Source organism: Pocillopora verrucosa, chromosome 3, assembly GCF_036669915.1.
Source record: "Pocillopora verrucosa isolate sample1 chromosome 3, ASM3666991v2, whole genome shotgun sequence".
Classification (NCBI taxonomy): domain Eukaryota; kingdom Metazoa; phylum Cnidaria; class Anthozoa; order Scleractinia; family Pocilloporidae; genus Pocillopora; species Pocillopora verrucosa.
Genome location: NC_089314.1, coordinates 15,940,120 through 15,956,929, shown reverse-complemented (window position 1 = coordinate 15,956,929; position 16,810 = coordinate 15,940,120). Strand labels below are relative to the sequence as shown.

The 16,810-nt window shown below is 37.0% G+C and overlaps 2 protein-coding genes across 3 annotated transcripts; one reads left to right on the top strand and one right to left on the bottom strand.

Moving 5' to 3' along the window:
- Nucleotides 1–1,343: 1,343 nt before the first annotated feature.
- LOC131790828 (RNA cytosine-C(5)-methyltransferase NSUN2) lies at nt 1,344–16,379 on the bottom strand. Of its 2 annotated transcripts, none has more exons than XM_059108082.2 (22): nt 16,326–16,379; nt 15,449–15,544; nt 13,363–13,457; nt 12,832–12,936; nt 12,477–12,582; nt 12,090–12,161; nt 11,377–11,461; nt 10,953–11,089; nt 10,530–10,588; nt 10,373–10,447; nt 10,154–10,284; nt 9,697–9,770; nt 8,878–9,005; nt 6,369–6,513; nt 5,428–5,876; nt 4,637–4,738; nt 3,993–4,128; nt 3,619–3,696; nt 3,063–3,204; nt 2,189–2,234; nt 1,727–1,866; nt 1,344–1,560 (listed from the first exon to the last, which is right to left on the bottom strand). In XM_059108082.2, the coding sequence occupies exons 1-22, from the start codon at nt 16,344–16,346 to the stop codon at nt 1,409–1,411; spliced, it is 2,574 nt and encodes an 857-aa protein (XP_058964065.2). In that variant the 5' UTR covers nt 16,347–16,379; the 3' UTR covers nt 1,344–1,408. The 2 variants fall into 2 exon arrangements, with proteins under 2 accessions (XP_058964065.2, XP_058964066.2); XM_059108083.2 differs by lacking the exon at nt 16,326–16,379 and adding an exon at nt 14,292–14,395.
- On the top strand, nt 7,004–8,879 carry LOC131790829 (uncharacterized). Its single transcript, XM_059108084.2, has one exon. It carries the CDS (start codon nt 7,070–7,072, stop codon nt 7,976–7,978), a length of 909 nt encoding a protein of 302 aa, XP_058964067.2. The 5' UTR covers nt 7,004–7,069; the 3' UTR covers nt 7,979–8,879.
- Nucleotides 16,380–16,810: the final 431 nt, after the last annotated feature.

Sequence of the window (16,810 nt, the reverse complement as noted above, 5' to 3'; positions counted from 1 at the left end):
TTTTTGTCCATAAAATCCTAACTTTCTAATTAAGACTTCATCTAAAACCTTGTTGTGAAAGTGAGACTATCCATTACAAAGATTGGCCGATAACCCTCGTCTTGATTATGAGGATTACATGAACTCCGAAATGGTCTATTGTATACCGAGGGTCTCAATGGGGTTATGGCTTTTACGGCTATCGGTTAAAATTTTGGCCAATTTCCGGCTAATGGTTAACACCTTTCCATTGTTTCCACCAGAGATATTTTTACGGTTAACTTTTTTTACGACTAACGGTCAAAATTTGTCAATTTTTACGTCTAACGGCTAAATATTTTGGCCGTTTTACGGCTAACGGTTGGACCCTCTATACAGGGCTCTTTGCTAATTATCTTGTTTAACTCATTGACAGGAACAATATGGAAAACTATCCCACTGCGATCACATATTAGCTCTACTAATAGAAACTCAGTAACAGACCAGATACTAATAATTTTTCAGCTTCCATCGAAACATGTCAATTTCGTACGCTATTTCTCCGAGTGACAAGGGAACAATAAACAAAAATAGGAAATATCTCAACAGAAACACACCACTGTGCGCGCTAACATTACTTGTGATTCCCTTCCACAGTCGCCACTGGTGGGTTCATGTAATTTTACCTTTCTACTTAAAATCCTCCATCGCTCTCCTAGATTTTCGAGATCCTTTCTTACTGAGTAGAATTCTACACTCTAAGATATTTTTCTATTTAAAGTTTGAAATTTGCACCATGATCTGACTTGCACCATGGTATTAAGGTCTAGAAAGACCATCTGTCCCGTAAGAATACTTAAAGTGATCGATAGAGAAGAGCCATACACCCCATTCATTTATTAACCTATTGGCTCCTTCTAGAACTAGAGCACAGCTTCGAAGACGCTGACGTTCATTCGAACATTCACGGTATTAAAAAGAATACATAATAGTGACTAATCTTCCTCTAAAAGAACATGAACTCTACGAATAAAGCAACTAAATTTAAAGCTTTTCCCGGAGGTTTCAGCTATTCAAAAAACCATTCATTAATCTGAAGTGTCTCGCTCGGAGCTCAAACCCAGAGCTCTCGATCAGAAGTCTGGCTCGCGACAAGGCCCTCATTGTTAGCGCTGCGGCATGAGATTTCTTCGCTCGCGAGGAAGGTTGAGGCCTTGAGCAGTATGAACCGACAAGAGGTCTGCGAGGGTCTGGCACTGAATTGTGAGAGATGCGCGGGGATTTCGAAATATCAGTGGTGGTGTGTGTTTTATTGTTAATTTCTAAGTTGAAGGACCCTGGAGGCAGTGATTAGCTGACTGGTCTCTGCATGAAATGAGAATAACGACTTTGACAAGTTATTTTATTCAGCGTACAACTTAACACGGAGGTATACGAAAGAAATAAGCCTTCATATAAAACCCACGTCAAGTGAACCTTCTGGTGGTTCCACGTTAAGAAAGTCGCCGATAAAATCCAGGTTTTTCTCGTCGTCACCTTGTTCATTGTCTTTATCTTCTTTAGAAGTCGTTTCCTGTTTTGAGTCCACTGCGTCTTTCTTCCCTAAAAATGAGAAACAGCCCTTCCTTTGATTGCCATCACAAAATTGGAGTGGTAGCCTCCTCTGCAAGGCTACGCCGCGCCAACGGTGGCGCTAGAGAAACTAATAGTAATAACTTTCATGATGGACGAAACGCATCAAATAAGAACAATACTAAGTTATGAATACCTTTTTGCTTATTTCCAGGTGGTAAACCACACAGTATACTGTAGTGAGTTCTGTCAAATTTACTAATCTGGACCCGTGTGGAAACTTTAGCTTTCCAGCCACAGATTACAAGTCTACTCCTTATAGTATCCTCCGGAAAGCTAGGACAGAAAATCAAGCAGCCATTAAACTCATTGGGGTTTTCAAATAGCTCAACATATTCTGTACAACGTACCAGAAAGGTAAGCAATTGGAGTCAAGACCACTTGCGAAACTACTCGAAAGAATTTCGAACAATGATTTGAAACACAAAGACAGAGGCAAAATAATGAAGCGATCTTTGGTGCTGAATTTCCTAAAGGAATGTGGATTATAAATCCTGTCTGGCCCCTATTAAGTTTGTAGTTCATGCATTGCACGACTAAGTTGTTAAGATGCTCAGTTTCCTTGACATAAAAGTTAACTTGAGAGCGAACTACTAACCTGTATGGACCGTTGGGTTCATAAACATACACAATACAGCCTTGATCTGAAAAATGCCGAAACAAGAGTGTAAAAACCTAACGAATTTCTTATCATGGACCCATCCTAATAGAGAAACATAAAAATACTTAGTGTAACTATATCCATGTACTTTAGTTATTGACAACAAACTTTATGATAGGAGAGCAACAGTATCTCTGCCTAAGCAGGAAAATCACAGCTACATAATTCAACGCATAACGTCTAGGCGTTACGAGAAAAATAATTACAATAAAGTTGGCTGTTGCTTTTCAAGTGTACCCGAATTTGATCCATTCTGATAAGCATTCTTTTATATCTTATAGTTCCATACCCCATCTTCACCTTTCAACATTTAATTTATTTGCATATTGAAGTCGCTATTGTGATACTCTAGCTGTGAATACTTCAGTTGAAAGAGACTTGTTTTGAAACAAATTTTATCACCTGTAATCTGTTCCCTGTTTAGTCTGGCCATCGCACAACTTGAATTCGTGCTAACCAAACACATTTGCTGATCACATCCCAAAACAAACAAACGTTGTGGGACAAACGTTGTGGAAGTAATAACCAGCGTTATTCTAGCATTTAAGAGAAGTATAGGGTGATACGATAAACGAACGCTGAGTGAATCACTGAGGAAAGAGGGTAGTCAACATCTAAAGCAAAATGGTATACAAGTGCAGCATTGGTCGATTTCTAAATGCTTTCAAGTGCTTTTAACTAGAGCAATGCTCAGCTAGGGAGTGACAATCTCTACCACAATAACACAATAGTTACAAAATAGTATTTCAATTCTCAGCGTCCATCTTTCCAATTCTTCCCAGGTAGGCCTAATACATCAGTCTAAGCACACCTTCAATTTTGTCCAACTGCTCTTTTGTCGCACTTGAAAATTCAGTGCAGAAAGGCCTGTCTTGAGTCAACAAGATGACGAGATCCTTCTGTGGGATGGTAACTTTGCGTTTGTTTATGTATGGCAGTACAGCCTCGATACCCTGTGAAATTAAGAAAAGAGTCCTTTCTCAGAAATGTTTAATCCTTCAATCAAAGTTAGCTTGTTAAATACATGAGAAATTATTGTCAAAAACATCCGTAATGACGGAAATACTGGACCAAAAAGCGACTTTGTTTGCGTACGGGAACTGAGTTATCCTTATGTAAGCCACAAAAATGGAAAAAAAAAAAGAAAACAGAAAATTGAACAAACAAACAGACAACCAAAAAGAAAAAACTTCAAGCGCAGAATTTTCCACCATAATTTTAATTAGTGTGCTTCCGCAGCACTGTAGACTCCTTTTACTGCCTTAAAGAGGAACATATAAGAATAAGAAAGCAAGCGAGAAAATGGGTCTCAAGCAATTCATCCTCAATCACGTTCAGTGTATGGCATAGTAATCACATGTTCATACCTCCTGCATCAGTCTGAACAGACATCCTGCATTGTCAACCTCTGCCCGGGCAATCACCTTCATCCCTGTGTTAACCACCTGGAACGAAACCATTTCAATATGTATCTCGGGTTACATGAAGTGATCGTATCTTCGACTTTATAAATAGTAAAAATGTCAGTAGTCTCTGGGAAGTCTGTCATCGGGCATTGTCGGGTGAAAATTCTGTTACCGAGGAAAGGAGAAGGGGAGGTGTTCATTCACATCACCCTTATTTCAATGATCTAACTTCCTAATACCCAACTGCGACACAGTTTGAATACCTGACATACATTCTACTCTCTTGAGCGTCGGAAACTTCAGATGGTTGACATCATATGAACTGTTAAACAAACCTTGTGTTCGTCAGTGACCATCTCCATGACATCTTTGACTGCTTTGGACACCAGATAAATATTCCTTTTCTTCCCACCAACGGATCTCACCAGGAGTTGATCAGCAGGAAAAGAATCGTCTATACCGTAAAATTCCCTACAATATAATATTTACATTTAAACATAGAACTGAACATGCATTTAAATGCGTACATTGAACCTCTACATCGCTTGATTTCTTCTTTGGCATACATACATACGTGGCATGAGGCCCCAAGACGGAGACATCCTCCAGGTTGTAAGGTTTATCTATGTCGGTGCAAACACTCTCCACAAACTTGTTCCTTAGTAATCATACCACTACGACAAACATCCCCAAATCTTATCCGACTTGTTTACTTAATTACTAAGTAAAACTTCACAGAACATAACAATAATTTGTTACTGTCCCTTCAAATACCGAGGTAAGTAAAAAGCTTATGATTAGCATTGTAACATACCGCTCACATGAAGAACGGTATGAAGTCTCCATATAATGACAGCATACGTTAGAGTACGTTTTTATTTTTAGCGAAATATGGTACGTTTCAATATCCACTTGTTTCAAAATATCCCAGCTCTTTGATTCACGTACGATCCCTTATGTTACTTAAGTAATCTCTTACTTAATTTGAGGCCAGTGCTCGTCATCTTCTTTGAGAAATACAAATGGGTCTTCTTTAAACCCTTTCATTTCCACTTTAGCTTTTTTCGCTGGTGGTTGATCACTAAAGAGGCAAAAATTGTACAGCTTAGATCAGCAGACAGGAAAAACAAGTTGGGTTTATTATTTACCATGGAGGGGTGGGGCGGAGGGTTCAGTTGTATCATGTGCACCTTTGTGCTCCGTTGCCTTCTTTTTCATCGAACAACAACAACAAAAACCCACCAGCCACACAAGTTAAAGTTTCGAGGCTAGCCCTAAATTAGGGTGAATAGATCGGAAATAACAATATTTTGTTGCTCCGACTATCGAAATACCCTACATTAATCAAGTTCTAATAAACTTATTGTTTCACTTACCCGTCGGCACAGCTTAATAGTTTCTTAACGAACAATTAACCATAAATGACAATTAATATTGACTTAAGTTATATGCATCCCGCTACAAGTGAGACCCTTCCTTGAAATAAGCGCCCTTCTACCTCCCACTAGAAAGAACACATGACTGGATCCACTAAGGACCGGATGTCGGTATTCGGAACTTTTAATGGATATGACGTTAATCTTCATTTCAAAGAGGGCTCACCTAAGAACGTTCATGAAACGATTCTTCCACTGAAATAAGATCCCTAATTAACAACTCACGTTTGACTAAATTTGATCTGTGTATGTTTTGGAGCGAAATTTACCTGTCTTTTATCGCATTCAAATAAGCTTTTCATAACAACAGATCCACAAAATAACCACTACTCACACTTGCGACGAATCTCCAGAATTGTTGACAGTGCTGATATCACTCTCTTTGTTTCCGCCTGAAGAATGTTCCTCCTGTTGACCATTTTCTGTGCTGTCGTGTTCTTCAAAACTCTCACTTGTCAATCTGTTAGCTTCTTCATCTTCAGCAAGATCTAATTCAGTTTTTTCACCGTTAGAATCATCGTCATTAACCAGTTCATCAAGTTTGTTGGACTCATCTTGTTCGTAGTCCATAACTTCATTAGTGCTTGCAGATTGCTCACAATAATCATTATCAACCTGATTGTTGATGCCAAGTTCACAAGTAGCAGGCTCTTCTGACCTTTCTGTCCCTCTTTCAGTTTGCTGTTTCACATTACTCTGATCAGAGTCAGTTTTTGTGGTCTCATTAGGCGTCCGTGAGGCAACTTTACCTTCCTGTTTTCCGCATTTTGCCTCTTTTCTCGCCTGTAAAATGAAGCAACGTACAGACAAATTTTCCAGTGAAAGTAATTTTGTAAGCTAGAATCTATAACCAAAAATTAGAATCCGGTTTTTCAAAAGAAATAAATAATTAATGCTAATTTTTTGTCTCCTGATGGCAGAATAAAGGAAATAACGCAAACTATGCAAAGAACTGATTGTTGATTTATTCTATGGACGGGAATGTTTTATCGGGAACTCGTAGAAAACACAATCTCCATCACAGAGCTCTATATAGTGCCATGCTCAGTGGGGGAAGAACAGAGATGTTGAATGACCAATAAATGGCACTTCTGAACCTGCAGCATGAATGTCACAAAAACATGTGTGGACTTGCACTACTTTTGTGAGAATTTTCAAGTAACTAGAAAACGAGAAAAACCTATGAGATCCTATAGTTATTTGAGGAAAGATATACAAGGGAAGGTACGTATAATTATTTACCATGATGAAGTGTTTTACTGTATAGAATCTTACCTGCCAGTCTGCCATGCTCTCCCAGGGTAGTAGCCTCGGGTTATCAGTACACCTGTTTCCATTTTCCCAATGTGATGGCTTCTTTTTTTCAAGAACAGCTATGAAAAATCCACCAGTGTCCTGCTGATGGGGATATATTCTCACACTGCAAAGTTAAAAGTATCAGACTAGAACTGGACTACGCCCTTGCTAATACACTCAAGAGGAAATATTCCACTGTTCAAGTCTGTTCAACTGCTACAGCTTGAAAATGATCGGAACCATGCCAGGTTGGTGTAAGGTTTGAGGAAATTTAGGGTAATTGGGTAAAAAAAAAATGTAATAAAAAAGCTGGGTTGTATGATTTAAGAAAGTATTCTTAGGAAAGACAGGTTAGTGGTGTAAACAATAAAATTCTTCACGGACTGGTTTCTAACCTATTATTAAAAACTATAAGTGAAAAGAAAAAAAAAAAAGTAAAAGAATCCTGACTCAAACATGCATCGTGGAACGCAAGTTTGGTAGAAATTTAGCCTCGATTTCTCCGTTTGAGGTTACACGGACGATTACATGTAACACGCTCCCTCCTTCGTGGAGGAGCTCGTTGCGTGCGAGTCCAAAGAAAGAGACTGGTGTCGAGGATTGTTTCCTACGAAGGAGCTGTGAAGGTAAAAAACTTTTGATAATCACTCCTCTCTATCGCGATAAGATAACTGAGAGAAATGAAGCTGGCGTTTCCCCGACTCCATGTGGATACATCTGCCACCACAGGGCTTATTGAGTGGTATTGTCAACGACTGGGAATGAGTGTGCTAAAAGAGATGCGAAGCGAAACCGATTTGATACACTGGGTTGGTTTCGAAAATAACCCGAAGTCGGCATGTATTGAGTTTCGATCTCACATTCAGCAATCCAGTCCACCCAAGCTTTACGTACCCAAACCATCTCAAGATGTGTACTGGAAGATTGGACTGTCTCTAGCTGATGTGGACACTGCTTGGTCACAGCTTATGAGCCACGGAGTCGATGTAACTCAACCCAGACAGTTTCGAGACATTGGCTACCTGTGTCACTTGAGCGACCCTTTTGGGTATTCCATAGAACTATTGCAACGTGATTTCCAAAGCAACTTCTGTTCTGAGCGGATAAAATGCTTTCTTAATCCAACCTTCGCTCTACGTCAGCAAACACACGTGGGTCAAATAACTCTTCGAGTCTCCGACATCAAAGAATCCCTCAGGTTCTATGAGTCTTCACTAGGCATGAAACTTATTTCAAGGCAAAACATTCCAGACATGTTTGATCTTTATTTCTTGGCTTGTACAGATGAAAAACCACCATCAGATGACGTGAATGCTGTAGAAATCCGAGAGTGGCTTTGGAAAAGACCTTACACGACCCTCGAGTTGCAATACTGGACTGTAAAACGCTGCAACTTTAACAATCCAGACTTGGACCGTCAAAGTGGCTTTGGCGCCCTTGTATTCACTGTCGATACACAACGATTTGAAGATCTGAAAACTAATCATGATACTATGGAAGATGTCAGCCAAAAATACCCCGAATATCAGAGTAATGTGCTTCAATGTATCGACCCTGATGGCACACGCGTGTTGTTCATTCAACAATGATTGTCACATACAGAAATAATCCATTCGACCATTTTTAACTCTAAGTAACAAGTATTGCATTACAAGAAAGACACTTGTTTGACTTCAAACTCGCTTTAAAGACTTCAAACTTTTCCAAATTTTATTGATCAATCGTATTTTATACTTCTTAAGAGCCAAATTTGGTTGGTAAACATAAATTACATTCCACCACTTGACCAGAGTCCTTGAAACTCAAAAGGCCATTTTGATTTTTTTGGATAGAAGTGTTTCCTATGGCTTTATCAGCATTATTGGAGAGCTGGCAGAAAAAAATATATTTGCAGTAACGGGTTAGTGGTAGAGAGCTCGGTATATAATCTGTAGAATCAATCATTAGCTTTTGGAAGACATAATCAAGTGGACTTATTAGTTCCCACACTGATATAAGTTTAGTTTGCTTCAAAGTCCTCTTTGGTTCATATACATTTTGTGTGGGAAATAAATTAATAAAAGGAAACTGTAGTTACCAACCACTGGATCCACATTAAGTCATCATAGGAAACAGTTGCAAGAATAAATTAGAAACCCCCACTATCTTGATGAAATCAAATTAATCAGCTTTCCCAGAATTAATGACTGACAACAAAACTAATACAGACCACTGCACCTACTTACAAGTAACCTGAGGCTGTGTTAGTAATAAAATACATTATTTGATATATATCACTTTTTGTTGGCAACCCATCTATTACAGCAAGTGGAATAGATGGGTTGCTGTTGTTCAGTCAAATCTTACAAAGTTAAAAATTATATAACTGTCAAAAAAATAATTCTGTGGAAGTGTTTACATAGCAATGTGTGCATGAAAAACCTAATGAACTTTATACTCTATAATGGTCTCCTATCAGAACACTACATCACAACAAAGATCTACCCACCATCTCTCTATGTGTAGTTTTTCAATAACATCCTCTGATGGAGGTAACATTTCTGGTTTGAATCCTTTTGCAAAAAATTCTGTACCTGGATCACAATTATCAACAATTTTCATGTTTTTTGTCATGATCTGCAATGAAACAATTTAAAACTTAAGCAACATGTTTGTTAAATACATGAACACAACATGCAGCATAATAAATGCAATCTATAACTTCATTGCTGTAACATGTTACTAGACACACGACTGAGAGTTAATCACTGAAGTCCTTGCAACAACCTTGAAACCATCTAAAATATTGCTTTCCTAATCCATATTTTGATACCTTTGATGATCACTTCATACTCACTCTATTACAGAGGCTCTCTCTGCCTTAATGTATATATCTTTCCGTCATATAGTTGTAAAGCTGTTTTGTTTAAAATTGGATTCATCCCAAGACCCAACAAGTGTTGAACAAATTTGATCAAATAATTTTTGAAAGATGCCGATGACATTATGGAAACTTCCTTTGCATCTAAAAAAATCTGAATGTGTCATTTTGAAATAAGGAGAAGTAGAAAGGTTAATAACTTGACAATACTGGTGAATATGACAAAAAGTAAGATTTGATTAAGAAACCATATTACACACAAAATCAATTTGAAATTAAAATATTTGAGGTAGTCAAGAGGTTGAGTTCCATCCAAAGAAATTAGATCACAGTCCACTTGCAAGTAATAAATACAATAGAAAAGCTAGAAGTAAAAGGAGGTCACTGACTTTATATGTGAATTTCATCTGAAAGCTTGTAGCAAATCAAACAGTTTTTTCATTTTACCTTCCATGTCCTCAAGCCTGTGGATCGCTTTAGTTTGGGAAGATATGATGATACATCTACAAGTTCCACAGCACCTAGACGACAATACATAGTGTCATAGTGTCATAGTGTCATAGGAGCCAGTTTTTACCTCTGTTTTCTCGAAGCAAAATTTCGGAATAAGACATAAAATATTCAAATAACTCTCACTCTGCTTTAAACTAAACTCCCATGAGTCACCAAGAAAGAATTTGGACTTACAATGTCAATAAAATATCATGCAAACAACTGACAAGAATACATAAAAGTATCAATTAGGGGATTATTAATTGATCCAGTAACAAATTCTTTGAACTAATATCATAAGAATTATATGACAGACAATGCCAAGAATTACAAATAAGATCTTAGGAGTAAAAAGGTTAGAGAAATAAAACTCAAATTCAAAATTTGACTGGTGAAATACTATGTCAAGCACCTTCTGCTTTCTGTAGCAAAGTGCAGATGACTGCCTCATTTTCAATTGGATTAAGAGTACAAGTGGAGTATACAATGCGACCTCCAGTTGCCAACATCTCTACTGCTCGGGCTAAAATGCGCAGCTGCACTCTGAAAAGAAAAATATCTTTAGTTCTTTTTTCTTATAAAAATGGGTTATCCATTAAGCCACAATAACAATTCAATTTTACATACAAACCTAAATAAACTTAAGCCAAGCTGTGGACTCCATTTCTTCCATATTTGAGGATTTTTTCTCAGAGTTCCATCTCCACTGTAAAAGAAAGTTACCTTTGGGTTGACACTGAGAAACTTTGAGAAAGGTATTAACAAAGAAAAAATATTTGATAACTCACCTGCACGGGACATCACACAAAATTCTGTCAAACATAACTGGTATCTTTTTATCATCTTCCTAATAAAAACAAAACAAAACACACAAAGACAATCTAAACATGTACAACAACAGTGACAAATGCAACTCTCCTCTTCTGAAATTAAGTCTCCTTGCAAAAAAAGAAGCTCTTTATCAAACTTTTGCAAATTAAATTAAATTTTTCCTCTGTCACAGTTGAGTCACAGGTAAATTAAGCCGATTCTTGGCAGGCAACTAAAATTTCTTACATAGGAGTGTAATCTTACTTTGCTATACTACTAAAATAAGTATCTATTATTGGCACTTTTACAAAGACATTGATGCTTAGAAGATGTAAATATTGATATAACTTAAGGATCATATTATATTTAATACTTGTCACAAGAATATTAAGTCAACCTACTCCTTTGATAAACATGGCAGGAAAAAGAGATGCATCATGGTTTGTAATTAAACAACATGGACTTTTAAGTCTTTTGCTTTGATGAACAAGCATGTAACATCTCTTGTTCTGAAGTTCATTTGCTACAACAAGACCATCTGAAAGAAACAAAGAAAAAATTTTAGTGAGCCTGAAACAGCAATTCACTCTAGATATTTCCAAATGCAAGATTTTACTGGAAGATAACTCTTAACCGATGAAGATGACTGACCTACAAGTATTTGACCTGATGAAAGCATTTTTCAAATTTTAATACATGTATGAGTTGAAACTATTATGAGCTGATTAAGAATAGCTCCTTCTCCAGACAGACTCTAATCATTATTTTTAAAGGAAAAATAATCAAGGACAACATGAACACCAGTACAAAGGAATGACAACCTACCAGGAATTCCTTGAGATTCCTCACCATGAAGAAGTTCAATAAGTTGAACTGTCTTGGAGCCAGGAGCAGCACAGGCATCCAGTATCTATGTCAAAATTAATCATGTATTCAGTTCAATTACAGTCCAGGAGGTTGTTTTTCTCTTTCCTTTTTAAAAAACATAAAAATGCATCTAGCTTGATCAAGCTTTGGTGCATAAAATCTAAAACTAACACACTCATCTACTTGTAAAGAAGGAACCAAAATCACTTAGTTCACCTGAATTTAAGAAAAATCACTATCCAGCAGTTAAGTGTTAACAAAACATACTGCAACATCCACCGAATAGGGATTTATCCAGTGGATAGCCTTAGCCACTTTTCAAACAACAGTCCCAGCCCCATTCCCTTGATATGCATTAAGTCCCAGCCCCAGTCCCTTGATATGCACTCAGCCCCAGTCCCTTGATATGCACTCAGCCCCAGTCCCTTGATATGCACTCAGGCAGAAGATAGTCCTCCTGCAGATTGGGGCAAGAGACAATGGACTCTTCAGACTATCAGACATTAAAAAAAAATCAAACAAAAAATTAATTTACTTATCATGCCCAGAATATTAAAATGCTATCAAATTATTTTTAAAAAAGTTTGCTCAAGCATTGTATTTATCGTTTACATAATCAGACCACTGTCATGTCATCTCTGTGACTCAATCTGAGCTCCAAAACTGCTAACCTTTTGACCTGGTTTGACATCTAAAAGCAAAGGAGGAATCATACTGACTGCCTCTTGGCGGCTAATGTTTCCCTGAAGGTAAAAAAATAAATAGAATCAACTATATAACAGCCCGTAAAGATAATTTGGTTTCTCTATATTGTAATTGGAAGGCTAAAACAATGGAGTTAACTTATCCAAGAGTAGCAAACGTTCAAAGGTGAATAAGATCAACCACCAAGGTATGAATTAGGGAAACCTCAATTGTCCTTACAGGCTACATCAACAAAGATATGTGTTTTGTGACTTTAGATGAAATTACATAAAGGCAACTGGATGTGAAGTGGTAACTAAGTGATTAACCTTTTATTTACAAGAGCAACCACTGATAATAAAATTTTATCTTACAGATTCTGTTTGATGAACCAAAAAATTATGAAACTTTTCCATGGATGCTGATTTTCTGATAAATCTCTTCGTTAAATTGATTTGCCAGGCTAGGTCATCAGGATACCTGTAAAGAAATAATAAAATATACTAGACAATACTACAGATAATAACCTCACTTTGTCTTTGATTATCATTTCTTGGATGTGTGTGGATGTGTGTGTTATTTGTGAAAGGAAACTGACAAAAATGTTGGTAGGCTACCAGTAAAGCCTTAAGTTCTATTAATAACTTGCTGTACTTTTTTCAGAGACTTTCATGTATTTTCCAAGTGATGGCAATATCTTACAATTGTGACAGATAGCAATATTCTTACCAAGAAAGAGGTGTTGGTGGGTCAGCTGTTCCTCCTTCACATTGAATATTGTGCATATCATCAAGGAAAAATTTCCTGATGCAATTTAAGAGGTCTTGGGCATGACTATCAACAAAAAGGAAATGGCACACAAAATGTGTCATAGTCAATGACTTGTGGTTTTTAAACATTGATTCTTTGAGCCACTATAGTTTTTTTAACTGTATTTCTTGAGATCAAGATGTCTTTCCCCCCTTTTGTTGCTAATGGTGTTATATGCAAAAGAATAAAATAAAACCTAGATCACTATACAATAGCCTAAAAATGGGTCCTGCCTGGGGATGAAAGTCTGACAATTAAACTTTCAAATACCAAACTAAGCTTTTTGCAACTGCAATCCACATAAAATATAACTCAATCTTCTTCAGCCAAACTTGTCTTCTTTATTGTTCATTATCCAATACATTATGATCAGGGGTAATTAATAGGAGATACTTTTTGACTTCTTACAAAAAACTGAGTGCAATATATAAGATAGATGTAATTTTTTACCTTCTTGTTCCAGTGATGCGAAATGTGCTTGGAAGCTCTGACTGCATAGCTGCAATAAATGCAGGAAACTCTTCTTCCGGAACTATATTAAGAGTCTGTGTTGGAAAAGACAACATCACATGACTGTATTAATAAAGATAATGTGCACCTTCTCCATCAGTCAAAGTCCATATACCATGCATATTTTATAACCTGAAGTAATTTACCAAGACAAAGACAATGAAAATAATGAACTTCATATATTGTATTTAAAACAGTCATAATTCAATTCTTATCAATTTGCACTTGAGAATTATACTATATTGGAACATCTCCTTTCTGAAATCTCTATTCAGGAGACATCTCAGGGGGTGTCAGGGGGTGTCCTTCAGGGAGGACAAAAACTTTGATCCCGGAGAAATGTTCATGAAACCTTTACATCTGTTACCTTTTACCTAAAGGGACACTGCTATTCAGGGAAAGGGTCACTTATTCTGGGTCCCAAAGCCCACTTTTAAGCACCATTCAGTAGACACCTTTAGCAGTCATAACATGAATGACCCAAAAGAGTGTATAGGACTGATAATTACTATGATGACAGCTTTCACAAAATGACCTTTTTAACAACATATGCCTTTTTATGACAGACATGAATTGTGCAGCAAGAGTTATCAGTTCAGTTGACTTCCTCCAGAGTCAAAGCACCACCAAGTGAAAAAATAGTTTCAGTGATGAAGGCACTCATCAGGGGCAGTAACAGTTTGACATTTTGGATTCAATCAACTTTGAAAGATTTTTTAGATTTTTGTGTTTAATTATCAATAAAGCCCTACCCAGCCACCTTTATTCACTGGAAACTTTTCTTAGTCCCACATGCATCCTCTGAATGGAAGTTCCACTGTATCTATAGTTCTACAGGATAAATCCAGACTACCTTGAGATGACCTAACCTTGTCAAACCCTCAATATGGATGCTGTCTGGCTGTACCATCACTAGCTCAGGAGATGGAATACAACACCAATGAATCAGGCTAACATGATTCAGTGGGCAACCCTAAACGTTGGAGTTGCAGAATGACAAATTGGTGGAATGGCTGAAAATTACCCAAATCCTAAAGGATGGAATGGCCAGAAATTACCCCAAATCCTGACTCATCCTACATAAAATTTCATATTGAATGTCCTGCATGAGTGTAGTCAGAGTTAAACCACTTTGTTCTAGAAGCAATCAGGTATCATTCTACAATTAAATTCACAGCTGATATATAAGAAGAAAATATTAACTTTCTATATGCCACAATTTTTGAAGGCAAACGATTCAATGAGAAATCTATTTTTGACGTGTCCACACATTTCAAACCTATGAAACTTCTTGCTTAGTTCCTACTAGTGCATAACAAATTGATTTATTGAAGGAGAAGTCCTCAGAGATCTAAGAACTAATAATTCAAAATCAGTCTTTGAAGAGAACATCCAGCACTCCAAGTCGTAATTACACCAAAGGGGTAATCCAAATGATCTGGTGAAAGAATTCTCACAGAGGTTGATTCTACAAACAGGAAAACAACACTCTAAACAAAGTGCTACTAGCCATAATGCCTTTTGTTACACAATACAACCCATCAGTAACCATCTTTGAAAAGATTCTATTGGGCAACTGGCAAATTATTGAGAAGCAGCCTCAGCTTTGGGAGATTTAAAAAGAGCTTCCAATAGTTTTACATGAAAGGGGGAAAATCATTCACAGACATACACATTAGAGCAAAGGTCTAGAGAATTAAAGCTAATGTTCTTCAAAACTAACCTAACTGTAAAAACAGCAAGAGTTATATTAAATTGTTAATCCACTTAACACCTTGACAACCACAAAAAATCATCTTTAACAATCTTTCTTACAGAATTTGGGGTGATTTTCTGCCATTTTTTTTTTCAATTTATAGGATTTAAAGTTATTTTCTGTCACTCTGTCTTTTTGCCATTCAGCCATTCCCTCAGGGCTTTCAGGGCTTCCTGACTCAGCAAGAGTGGACTTCTCTTATAGAACACCTTTATTGGGATTGGAAATGAATAAGACCATATACAACTGAGGCCAAAGACAATACTGCACCTTGTAATATTCCTCAAATAAATCATTCTTTCGGATAGATTGTACCCAATCTGTAGACTGGCTATTCTTAAGCCAGTTTCCACGTCTTGGTCTCTCCTATAAACATAATGAAAGAAACTTCAACCATATACTCGTAGTTGAATCTCAGAAGGTTTAAGTTCAACAATTTGGTAAAATTTCCGCACAGCCCCATACTATTGTAAAACAAATCCGTTTTCCAAATGGCAATGTATTGTTTTATTCATTGTTTTCTCTATTCAAGATCTGAATGCATAATGAAGTATGGGGCTGTGCGGAAATTTTACCAACAATTTTGCTAAAATTAATATTTAGAGTAAAATAACATTTTATATAGGCCACAAGCGAGTTCCATGTTGGATAGCATACTTCAGTTATTAATCTTGGGTGACTGAGAAATGTAACTCCCTTCAATCAGCCTAACTAAGTCAGTTATTAACGAAAAATAAGGGCTCACACTATTGAAATTCACCATGTAGAACCTCGGTATCGCTCATAAAATGAGGCCAAATTTGCCTAAGCTTTGAAGATGTCTCGATAATAATCCGAAAATTTACTGCTAAGGATCGACAATATCATTATTGAGAATGTTCTCTTTCAGCCCTAATCAGGAGGTGAGGTGTTTTTCTACACCAACGCGCCCAGGAAATAAATAATGCGTTTATGACTAAAATCAGAGTTGAGACACACCGGTGATCTTATCACAACGCTAACAATTCCTTCGAAGCGTGTTTTGACGATTTCTTTTTTGCTGCACCACGAATTCAAAACAAAGCTAATAGTAAAAATATGAATGCTAGTAGAGCCTGATGAAATAGAGAGATAGATAAGTAGATAGATAGATAGATAACATACTCACCCTCCGTTTCCTCTTGCCCATGTTTAAAGGTCTTCAAGAAACGCAACGTTTAGTTTACATGAAGTAGATTTCCTTACCTGAGGCGCAATTAACCTCTACCCCAGGGTCGCTCGGCGAGAACACGCACGCGTAACAAAGTTAATCTAGGTTTAAATGCCTAGAGTCGTAATGCTGTAAAGCAGATAGTCTGAAGTTGTAAATTATCTGTCTTTAAGAGCAACCGGTCAAGTTTCCCGAAAGTTATCTAACCCACAGTCAGGTAACCCAAAACCTAAATCATAACTCCCGGAATCTGAAAGTTAATAAATCACTCAAGTAGTGTTCGTTTCCAACAACACCACGAAGACTTTGACTGCACAGAAAATGATCCAATGGCGAAAATTGAAATGTGTACGACACTAAGAGCGTTGTTCGTTTCAAACAACAAAGGAAAACGTTGTTGATTTGGTATGCAGTCGTTTCTTACATAATCAATTCGTATCCAA